Raw genomic sequence first — 10,598 nt, 5'->3', positions numbered from 1 at the left:
GGTGCCACCTTGCCGTTCGGCTGCTTGAGCTTGCGGCTTTCCCGCCCTGGCTTGCCGCCAGCCGCCGCGCCGCCCTCTCCAAGGAGTGTGTCCGAGGCCGCCACGCTCGAGTCGGGGGGTTCCGCCTCCTCTAGCGCAGCTGTGACGGCGATGTTGGTGGTAGTGACGGCGGCGGTGGAGGAGGCGGCGGCGGAGGCGGCGGCGGAGCGGTACGGCGTGCCATCTCTCTGTGGCTTTCGGCTGCGTTTTGCTCGTGCTTTGCCAGTGACGGGTGTCGGCATGCTCAGGCAGGTGCCAGTATCGGCGGCGCGAGAGCGCAGGCTCTCCTCAGCGGAGAAGTCGCAACCGACCGATATGCGAGTGCCCGTCGCAGTGAACGTGCGTCCTTCACAAAGGTCAGCTTCTGCTCTGGACCCCGCGGCCCTCGGGAGCAGCACGCCGCCATTCCCACAGGCGAGCGTACCGGTTTTTCTTCTGGTGTACTATCGCGTGGGTTTTCTTGTTTTTGGCGATCGCCTCGCGCTCTCGGTGCTGTCGCGCGCTCTCTTCGCCCAGATATGCTTCTCGCCAGCCTATCCCTCGCCGCCTGGCAGCCGCCGCTTGCGCCTGCTCGGCCGCGCTGCAGCCCTGTCGTTGGTATGAGCGCCGGCGGCGGCGGCGGGGAGGCTGCGACGCCGGACGAGCTCATTGGCGGTGCGCCGCTGCTGGTATTCGCGGCGGAGGCGTGCCCGTATTGCCTCGAGTTGCGCCGCGAGCTCGCCTCCGCCGGGCTGGAGCCGGAGGTGCACATGCTCGATGCGAGCGGCCGGGAGGCGCTGCGGCAGAGGACGGGCCAGCGGACGGTGCCGTACGTCTTTGTGGGCGAGCGGTTCGTGGGAGGGTGCAACGACGGTCCCGAGCCGTGGATGGGGGCGATGCCTCTCCTTCGCAGCGGCGCGCTGCAGCAGCTGCTCGACTCTGGATCGCTCCCGGCCGACGCCGCGGCGCTGCAGGCCACGGCGCGCACGCCCGTGCCGCGGCGGAATGTAGCGCTCGCGGCTGGGTCGGCTCTGGCCGCGGCCTCGCTCTACGCGTACCAGCGTTTCGACCCGCTCGACCCGGTCACGCTGCTTCGCAAGCTCGAGGCGGAGTCGCCGCCGCTGCCGCAGGCGCGCGCTGCCGGCCGCGGCTGCCTCTCGGCCACCTCTCGGCCACCTCTCGGCCACCTCTCGGCTGCCTCTCTCTCGGCTGCCTCTCGGCCACCTCTCGGCTGCCTCTCGACCACCTCTCGGCAGCCTCTCTCTCGGCGACGTACCGGCTCTACCTCTCGGCCGAACCTCGGCGGCATCTCGGCGTGCTCTGCCCCTTGGCGCTCTGCCCCGGCGCAGGCCCTCGCCTCTGGCCGCGGCACGCTGGTCGAGTTTTACGCGCCGTGGTGTGCCGAGTGCCGCGAGATGGCGCCGATGATGTACCGGCTGGAGAAGGAGTACGCGGGGCGCGTCAACTTCGTGCTCGTCGACGGCGCCGACCCGAAGAACGAGCAGCTCGTCTCCCTCTTCAGCGTCGACGGCGTGCCGCACTTCGGCTTCATCTCGGCCGAGCGGAAGCTGCTGCAGACGCTGATCGGCAACGTGCCGAGGCAGGCGATGGAGGCTAGCCTGAGGCGGCTGCTGTAGCAGTACCGGCGCGGTGTTGAGATTCTGTGCGTGCAGTGCCGAGTCTGTGGATGTGGGGTGTCGGCCGCAACGCGCACAAATCCAAAGATAGGTCCGATCGGTCAGACACAGAGACAGACATCTAGATCTAAAGCGCCGTCAGCCGGACGATCGCGTACGCGGCTCTATGGAGGCCTCAGCCTCACTCAAACCGAGTGTCAGCTCGTCAGCAACTCGTCGATGGTATAGCCATGCGCGGCGCGGGGCTCGCAGCTTCTCAACGCTGCAGAGCCCGTCCCCGCCGCGGCACTCGCCACTCCGCCTCTCCGGCGCGGGAGCGCCCGCACGGTCGCACACCGCTGGCAGAGGCGGCACGCCCAGGAAGGCGAAGAGGCGGCGCATCGCATCCTCGCACGAGGCGCGCGAGGCGGTGAGCTGCTCCGAGTAGACGTGCAGCAGCGGCGTCGTCGGCGCGACCTAGGTAAGGCAAGGGAAGGTAAACTTCTCCACACACTGGGTGCGCTTCTCAGCTCCCCGGTCCTGGGCGTGAGGTTAATGACTGCACTCCAAGTGCTCCAAGTGCTCCAACTCACTGGCAACGGAAACGTCGGAGGGCAAAGAAAGGCCAAAACGAACCGGTTGGGACAAACAGAGCGCAGCTCCACATCAGCCAATGACACCAGCGAGTACATGCAGACAGACGTGTGCGCAGCGACACGGTGTTAACGATAGGGGACCCTCATGAGTACGGCCACGACAGGCACAAACAACAAACAAACTAGAGTATCAATCAAAGCGTCCATGAAAAGCGGGTACGCGCACACGGCTTCCACAGGGCAGCACGCCGAGCCGGAGCGCGCGTGTCGCGTCGGGCGAGCGGCTCGCCTCCCGCGCCTGGCTGCTTCATGCTCCCTCGGCCTCGTCATACTCAGATTCCTCGTTCACTTTGTCGAGCGTATGGAGGGGGATGAGCGTCGCATCGTCAGCGAGGTCGGATAGCACGAACTTGCTCTCAAGCTCACGGAGAGCGGGGGAGGTTAGCATCATGTCCAGCCCGTGCCGCCTAGACAACCCGCGCGGTGAGACGACAGACCCGTCTAGCGTGCGAGGGCAGTGGACAGCGCGCGCCGGTTGTGCGCGTTTAAATTGGTTCGCACGCAGTAGACCCATGCGTCGCGCGCCTCCGTCGTGGAAGCCACAAACTCGTATGCCGGCTCCGACGCGTCCTTCATCATGATCTTCCATCGCTTCGACGGCTTTTTGCCAATCACACGCCGCTCGCCAGTGCGACCGTCGATGTGCATGATGGGCTCCGGAGGCATCGCTGCGACGCGGTGGACGTCGTCAAAGTGGATCACGCTGGGTACCACCCCCTCCTTTTCCACCCCACCACCATCGGATACGTGGACGTAGCTCAGCGAGTCCTCCTCCAGAGTCAATTGACGGGGCAACTCGAAGCCTCTGCGGAGGTGCAAAAGGCCACCGTGCCGGAGCGCCTTATCCTGCGGGCGGTGCGCAGGGGTGCGCTGTAAGTGTGCTAGAAGCCCGTGTATCGGGAGCAATGCGCAAGTAGTGGCTCCTGCACGCGCGAGCGCTCCAGCTCTCTCCACATCTTGAAGCGCTGGCCAGGCTCCCCCATGAAAGCCTGTGGTGCAAGGGGTCGAGGGGCATCACCCGAAATCAATCATTCGGGATTGCCCGATTTTGCCCGAGATTGGCCTCGGACCTGCAGGTTCAACATGGGCAGAGCCTTGAGCTTAACGAGGAAAGACACCGCTTTGATGCTAACCGCAGGGTCATGGCTGAGCTCGGTGCGAGGGCTCGTCCCGACGGATGCTGTCGGCGGCGCTGCACGCGCGCACACGCTGAGGCAGCGCTGGACGCAGGTTTCGAGCCCGGCGCCCGGCGGCCCCATCCCACCGGGCTACCGTAATTGAGTCGTGCGTCCCCGCGGTGATTTGGGCCAAGTTCTAGCTCCCGTCTCCCGACGATACTGAGCGGAGCTGGGACCGGGAGATATTGAAACCTCTTCTAAGGCACTTTCGACGTGATCTCGGGCACTTTCATTAACTAAGCGCAAATAGCCCCGGCATTGAACGCCTTCACAAGACCACCACCAGCGCAGCCACTACACCTCCTCCTTCCCCGCTGCGCGATAGGGGGAGGCGGCTCGGTGTGGGGCATCTGCTGGGTGCGGGTGCGGCGCTGTGGCCGCGGCGGCAAGCAGCCGTGCCGCCTGCCCGAGCCTGACCCCCACGTCGAGCAGCGCGCGCAACTCCAGCAGCCGCAGCGTCTGCACGTCGAGCACATCATTCTCGACGAAAGACAGCGCCTGCTCGCACGCGCCGCACTCCATGAGCAGCTGCAGCAGAGCCGGACTGAGCCGCCTCGCGCTCTCGATCCGAGCGAGCGAGCTCCTCCGCAACGCCGCGACCTCCTCCGTGCCAGCCCCGCCGTCGGCCTGCGCGCCCCCGGCACCAGCCGCTACCTCGCCGAGCAGCTCGATCGCCCGACGTCGGCGTCGGAGCAAGCACGGGTCGTGCGCAGCCTGCACCCCGAGCGGCACTCGCGCACTCGCCTCCGCCTCCAGCATCGCCACCTGCGTGCGACCTCCGAGTCAAGCTCAGGGCCGGACAGTGTGGATAAGAGAGAAACTAGGGTTCAAATGCTGCCTCCCAGCCGCGCTGCCCCGCCTCCTCGGAGAGCATGCGCGGCGTCCTCCCGGACGCGTCGCGCGCCGCCGCATCCGCGCCACGATGCAGCAGCAGCCAGCTCACCTCCACCCTCCCGGCCGAAGCCGCAAAGTGCAGCGGCGTCTGCCCGTTGGAGGTGCGCAAGTCCGGGTCGTCCAGCTGCGCCGCCAGGACCGAGGCGATGTTCGTCTCCCCACCGTTGGCGGCGAGGTGCAGCGCCGTCACTCCGTGGCCTCCCGCCGAGCCCACTCGTGCTCCGCATTGGAGGAGCAGGGACGCCAGCTCCACGTCGCCGCGCCTCGCAGCCAGCATGAGCGGCGTGGATGCGGTGACCGGCTCCACCCCTGCGGCGGTCTGCTGGTCCGAGGAGCGCCAGAGGCTCTCCAGGCTCGCGCCGTGCTCGCATAGCAAGGTCAAGAGGGAGGGGTGGCCTTGGAGGACGGCGGCGTGGAGCGGCGTCGCCGCCTGCACATTTTCGGCGCTCACCGACGCGCCGAACTCGAGGAGGCGCCTCGCCACATCGCGGTGGCCGGCGAGCGCGGCGTTGTGCAGCGGCGTCGCACCTAGGCTGTCGCGCCCGTCGGATGAGGCGCCATGCTCGAGAAGGACGAGCACCGTCGGCGCATGTCCGGCCGCCGCGGCCAGATGCAGAGGCGTGGCGCCGACGAGGTTGTGCGTGTCCGGCTCCGCCCCATGGCGCAGCAGCACCTCTGCCGTAGAAACGTGCCCGCCTTGGGCCGCGTAGTGCAGCGCCGTGCAACCATCAGAGGCGGTGGCGACACCGACGGAGGCACTGCGGGCGAGGAGCAGCTTCGCCACTTGAGCGTGGCCTCTCAGCGAAGCGCTGTGCAAGGCCGTCGCGCCGTTGAGGTCCTGGCGGTCGGCGTCGGCTCGACTGTCGAGGAAAAATTGGACGAGCTCGGCGTGGCCGTGAACGGAGGCCACCTGCAAGGGCGTCACCAGCATTTCCGTCGCGGCATTGACCTCAGCCCCGTATTTGAGAAGCACCCTGCTGACCTCGACGTGGCCGGCGAAGGCTGCTGAGTGGAGCGGAGCGAAGCCACTCTCGCCCTCGATTGAGTTGGGATCGACATCGGCCTCCAGGAGTCTGGTGAGAGCCAGCACGTCGCCCCTGACCGCAGCGGCGTGGATCGGGATAGAGGCGTGCTGCGAGGCGCCGGCCGACATCTCCTGCAGCAGCGAGCGGAGGACGTGGTTGTGGTGCGCGTCCGTCGCATTAGAGGTTGCGTCGGCACTGGTGAGGAGTAGGAGCAGACCGATCATGCCAGGCGCATCATTCCAGGCCCTCTCTCCGACACACCGGCCGCGTTCACGGCTGGAGTGCGATGCCAGAGTGAACCACCGATCGGGCGACATTGGAGCTCGGGGGGGGGGGGGGGCGGGCGGAGGCACCGTGCGCCGCGCAGCAGTGCGGAAACGGGGCTCCGGCTCTACTAGTCTCTACTAGCACCGACTTCCCGATCTAACCTGGATCCTGGTCTAACAGAGGGCAGATTTGGAGAGATCTCGAGGAGTACATACAGATAGACCCTCCAACTATCAAAAAACTCCAACCTGATCGGTCGTACTGACCGCCGACAGATCACTCCAGACAGCAGACAGGCCGACGTCTGCACGCGGCCGGCCGGGCGAGAGGCTTGACACGATCCGACCCTGCCTGCGACCCTGATGCTGCTGCTCTTGAGCACTTGAGCACTGGATAGGGTCGATTCCGCGTGGTACGGGACCCCTCGATCGTCTCGCCCTCCCTCTCTGGCGTGTTCATTGGGGGGGGTCATAACAGCTATCAGACATGCACTGCTGACTGCTGCCACAATGTGCGACCGGTGCTGACCCACTTGGCGGCCTTCCCAGTCAGTGGTGAGGCGCAGTTCAGAGCTGTCGATGGCGCGATGCCGCACTGGTCCCACATTGGTGACACGAGACCACCACACGTTTGCCGGTCCAAGAGAGAGGCACCGGCGCTGTCCGGAGAAGGTGCGTGGTCCCTCTTGACTGCCCATGCGCGCGAGGCTGTGTAGGCATAGCCTCGAGAGTGCCAGCAGCCAACCCGAGGCAGTTTGTGACGCGCATTGTGTCAGAAGCGTGCACGCGCTGGAAGGACACCTTCGGCTACTGGCCGTACGATCAGGTCGTCACTGAATGCTGAAGACTAAGGCCGCGAGCTATGCGGGTGATCAATTGTGCAGCATATGGCACGGTCAGCAGCGCCGACAGGCTGTCGTCGCAAGGCGTGATAGCACGATGGCCGCAAGTACGCCGAATTCCCATGAAATTGAAAACAAGTGTGAAAGTGAAAAATCGCGCAAAAAAAATCCCCCAAATCGGCCGCATGGATACCCTCTAGGGCCCTCGCCTCCCCCCAGAGCAGGTTGGAGAAAAAAACGCAAATTTGCGTCGCACTGCGTACGGCATGAGACACACCTCTTAAAAATAAAACAGACGTACCTCGTACGGCAATGAGTACAACCGCGCAGCGAACAATCTCTGGTTACTGGTACGTCCGCCCCGCACGCCGCAGGCAGAGAGATTCCGAGATAGAGATGCACACATGGGAGGTGGCGGGCTTATCATCCTCGCCAACGCCACGAGACGCGGAACGAAAGCGAGCTCCTCACGTCGTTATCGCTGCAGCAGTACGTATCGGCGATGTCGGCGATGTCGTCACCGCTCGCTATGCATCTCTATGCGGCTGTGCCGCATCCGCTGCCCTCCTCGCGGCAGCCGCCCTTGCCCTCGAAGCGGCCGCAGCGGCACGCCTCGCGTCGGCAGCCGCCGCCGCCTCCTCGAGCGCTGTCTCAATCCCCTCCAGCGCCGCCTGCGCCTTGTCCAGCGCCGCCTTGGCCTCTGCACGCGCCGCCCGGGCCTCCGCCCGCGCAACCTCGACTTCCGCCAGCGCCGCCTCGGCAGCCGCCTCTTCCTCCTCGTCTGCATCTGCCTCCTCCTCCGCCTCGTCCGCCTCAGCGTCCAAGCGCACAGCCTTAGCCACCTCTGCCGACGCCGCCGCCTGGCTCTCCGCCGTGATGCCGAATCGGATCCTCTCCTCGGTGAGCGTCGCGAGAAGCTGGAGAAGCCTCGCCTCCTCGGCCTTCTTCGCCGCCTCAGCTGCGGCTGCCTCCGGCGGCGCCTCGGTGCCCTCCGTTGGCGCCTCGGGCTCCTGCGACGGCGGCTCGTGCTCTTGCGACGGCCCAGCCATGCCCGCCCCCCCGCCCTTCTTCTTCTTCTTCTTCTTGGCCTTGGCGCGCTTCTCCGCCTCGACCTCCGCCAGCAGCTCCTTGGCGTGCCGCGCCTCCTCAGGCACCGCCCCGCCGCTGTTCGGCTCGGCCTCCGCGCCGCCCTCGCCGCTCGAGGCAGAGGTTGCGCCCGCCCGCTCGCCGACTGCTGGTGGCGCCTTGCTCCGACCCGCCACCTCCCCGAGGTATGTCCTGACGGCCTCGACGCACTTGGCGTGACCATTCGCCTTGGCCATCTGCAGCGCCGTCCTGCCATACGAAGAGCGCACCCTCATGTCTGCGCCCGCCCGCAGAAGACGGAGCACGACTGCGTGGCGGCCCTGACTGGCGGCAATCATCAGCGGGGTGGCGCCGAGGGCGTCCTGCAGGTTCACATCCGCGCCGCGCTGCAGCAGGAGGCCAACCACCCGCTCGCACCCGTTCCCGGCGGCGACTCCTAGCAGCGTAGCGCCACTCGCACAGCCCGCGGTGGCCCGCCCGCCGCCGTCAAGCCATGCCTCCACCGCCGCCTCATCGTCACGCTTAGTCGCGGCCACGACCTCGTTGGGCACCATCTGAAAGACCTCGTTGGGCACCATCTGAAAGGCTTCCAGAGGCCGATCGCGCGCTTCCAAGCGAGCAAAACCAAGGAACGAGCCGCCGGCGGCGGCGCCTCCGACTTTCCGCCCCGCCGAAGCGTGTTTTTGGGTCTCTCGAAAAGCCACTGAGGAGCTGGTCGATCAGGTTTATCCGAGACACGGCATCTCCCGACCTCAGAAAGGCACCAAGTGCAGACACCAAAAAGCAAGGCATAATCGCCAAAAAATCGCGCCGCGCCGCAATCCAGAAGGACATGGCCATGGACCCACTTGACGACCCAGGCAGCCTCTGGCTCGCCACTTCACTCGGCTCTTTTCCAGCCGTCTCGACCCGCCCCCAGCAGCACGCCGTCTGTGAGATCCAGCAGCGGCCTGATCGACCTGTTGAGTGGTCCGCAGCCGATGCACCCACATGCAGCTTGATGCATGCCTCAACTAAGATGCCGACCAGCTTGGTTGTGGCGGCCGAAGAGCGGTGCTGGCCGCCGCCTCTCGACGGGGTCAGTGTGGCGCGTTCGAAATGCAGCCGCGCCGCCTCACCCGCGGCGCCTCTCGGCCGGTGACCGACGCCGGCAGATGCCCACACAGCCCGGGGACGGGCCGCGCCGATTGCGGCGCCCCTTCCTGCAAAGCTGGAGCACTGAGCGCGAGCGCGCATAGGCCCTCGCGGAGGGGCCCTTTTTGTCGAACCTGCGCCCGGCCGCCTGCGGGCGGCCTTCTCTCGAGGTCTCGAGATACACAAAGCGGCCAACCAAAGGCGTGCTCGAAAAGAAAATACTCGCATCCAAGTGGACAACACGTGGAATGCACCTGACCGCGTCGAGCTGCGCACAGACGGCGCGCTCTGGCAGACAGAGCAGCGGCCGCCCAGGCGGTCGCCGCGCTCTGGCAGACAGAGCAGCGGCCGCCCAGGCGGTCGCTGTTCCGCCCCGTCCGAATCCGTCCGCCCGCGCGTGCCGCTGCCGCCGCCGCCGCCACCACCGCCGCCGCGTTTCCCCGCGCCGCCACGCTTCCCTTTGCACCTGACCGCGTCGAGCTGCGCACAGACGGCGCCTCGGCGCGCGAGGTCGAACCATGTCCTTTTCTTGTGTTATTTCTTCACTACCCTGAACGCCTTGCCTATCATCATCGTTGCAACTGAAAAGACCTCCAAGCCCTGAGAGCCCTCCCCCTGCTATAAAAACAGACGTACCTCGTACGGCAATGAGTACAACCGCGCAGCGAACAATCTCTGGTTACTGGTACGTCCGCCCGCAGGCAGAGAGATTCCGAGATAGAGATGCACACATGGGAGGTGGCGGGCTTATCATCCTCGCCAACGCCACGAGACGCGGAACGAAAGCGAGCTCCTCACGTCGTTATCGCTGCAGCAGTACGTATCGGCGATGTCGGCGATGTCGTCACCGCTCGCTATGCATCTCTATGCGGCTGTGCCGCATCCGCTGCCCTCCTCGCGGCAGCCGCCCTTGCCCTCGAAGCGGCCGCAGCGGCACGCCTCGCGTCGGCAGCCGCCGCCGCCTCCTCGAGCGCTGTCTCAATCCCCTCCAGCGCCGCCTGCGCCTTGTCCAGCGCCGCCTTGGCCTCTGCACGCGCCGCCCGGGCCTCCGCCCGCGCAACCTCGACTTCCGCCAGCGCCGCCTCGGCAGCCGCCTCTTCCTCCTCGTCTGCATCTGCCTCCTCCTCCGCCTCGTCCGCCTCAGCGTCCAAGCGCACAGCCTTAGCCACCTCTGCCGACGCCGCCGCCTGGCTCTCCGCCGTGATGCCGAATCGGATCCTCTCCTCGGTGAGCGTCGCGAGAAGCTGGAGAAGCCTCGCCTCCTCGGCCTTCTTCGCCGCCTCGGCTGCGGCTGCCGGCGCCTCGGTGCCCTCCGTTGGCGCCTCGGGCTCCTGCGACGGCGGCTCGTGCTCTTGCGACGGCCCAGCCATGCCCGCCCCGCCGCCCTTCTTCTTCTTCTTCTTCTTCTTCTTGTCCTTGGCGCGCTTCTCCGCCTCGACCTCCGCCAGCAGCTCCTTGGCGTGCCGGTCCTCCTCCTCCGCCGCCGCCCTCTCCGCCGCCTCCGCAGCCCGCGCCGCCTCCTTCGCCGCCGCCTCGGCCGCCGCATGCTCCTCGAGGGCGCACACGCACTCGGCGTTGCCCGCCTTCTTGGCAAGCTGCATCGCCGTGGAGCCAGCCGCCGTGCGCAGCTTCGTGTCGGCGCCCGCCCGCAGCAAGCGGAGCACGACGGCGGGGTATCCCCTGACGGCGGCGATTATCAGCGCGGTGTCGCCCTTGCTCGTCTGCAGGTTTATCTCCGCACCGTGCCGAATCAGAAGGTCGACCACCCGCTCGTGGCCTCTGAAGGCGGCGTCCGTCAGCGCTGTGCTGTCAAACTGGTTTCGATGATCGATCTCCACGTCGGCGTAGATCAGCGCGGTGCCACCGTTGCTGGCCTGCGACGA

General features: G+C 66.7%; 6 protein-coding genes across 6 annotated transcripts; 1 reads left to right on the top strand and 5 right to left on the bottom strand.

Annotated features, from left to right (window-relative positions):
- Positions 1-1,364: 1,364 nt before the first annotated feature.
- On the top strand, positions 1,365-1,649 carry EMIHUDRAFT_57877 (hypothetical protein; the record flags this gene model as incomplete). Its single annotated transcript, XM_005790279.1, has 1 exon — positions 1,365-1,649. A coding segment is annotated over one exon (285 nt), but the record flags the coding sequence as incomplete, so codon positions are not given.
- Positions 1,650-1,793: 144 nt separating this feature from the next.
- EMIHUDRAFT_224881 (hypothetical protein) lies at positions 1,794-2,678 on the bottom strand (the record flags this gene model as incomplete). Its single annotated transcript, XM_005790278.1, has 2 exons — positions 1,794-2,111; positions 2,580-2,678. 2 exons carry the CDS (start codon positions 2,676-2,678, stop codon positions 1,794-1,796), a joined length of 417 nt encoding a protein of 138 aa, XP_005790335.1.
- A 1,084-nt stretch (positions 2,679-3,762) lies between these two features.
- Positions 3,763-4,227, bottom strand: EMIHUDRAFT_224879 (hypothetical protein; the record flags this gene model as incomplete). The annotated part of the gene is made up of 1 exon (XM_005790277.1): positions 3,763-4,227. One exon carries the CDS (start codon positions 4,225-4,227, stop codon positions 3,763-3,765), a length of 465 nt encoding a protein of 154 aa, XP_005790334.1.
- Positions 4,228-4,288: 61 nt separating this feature from the next.
- Positions 4,289-5,611, bottom strand: EMIHUDRAFT_224878 (hypothetical protein; the record flags this gene model as incomplete). Its single annotated transcript, XM_005790276.1, has 2 exons — positions 4,289-4,671; positions 5,392-5,611. 2 exons carry the CDS (start codon positions 5,609-5,611, stop codon positions 4,289-4,291), a joined length of 603 nt encoding a protein of 200 aa, XP_005790333.1.
- A 1,183-nt stretch (positions 5,612-6,794) lies between these two features.
- EMIHUDRAFT_440206 (hypothetical protein) lies at positions 6,795-8,142 on the bottom strand. The gene has a single exon (XM_005790275.1). It carries the CDS (start codon positions 8,133-8,135, stop codon positions 7,023-7,025), a length of 1,113 nt encoding a protein of 370 aa, XP_005790332.1. The 5' UTR covers positions 8,136-8,142; the 3' UTR covers positions 6,795-7,022.
- A 1,437-nt stretch (positions 8,143-9,579) lies between these two features.
- Positions 9,580-10,085, bottom strand: EMIHUDRAFT_224875 (hypothetical protein; the record flags this gene model as incomplete). The annotated part of the gene is made up of 2 exons (XM_005790274.1): positions 9,580-9,630; positions 9,873-10,085. 2 exons carry the CDS (start codon positions 10,083-10,085, stop codon positions 9,580-9,582), a joined length of 264 nt encoding a protein of 87 aa, XP_005790331.1.
- Between the last annotated feature and the right edge of the window lie 513 nt (positions 10,086-10,598).

Source organism: Emiliania huxleyi (genome assembly GCF_000372725.1).
Source record: "Emiliania huxleyi CCMP1516 chromosome Unknown EMIHUscaffold_120, whole genome shotgun sequence".
Lineage (NCBI taxonomy): Eukaryota > Haptophyta > Isochrysidales > Noelaerhabdaceae > Emiliania > Emiliania huxleyi.
This window is presented reverse-complemented; position numbering and strand designations above follow the sequence as displayed.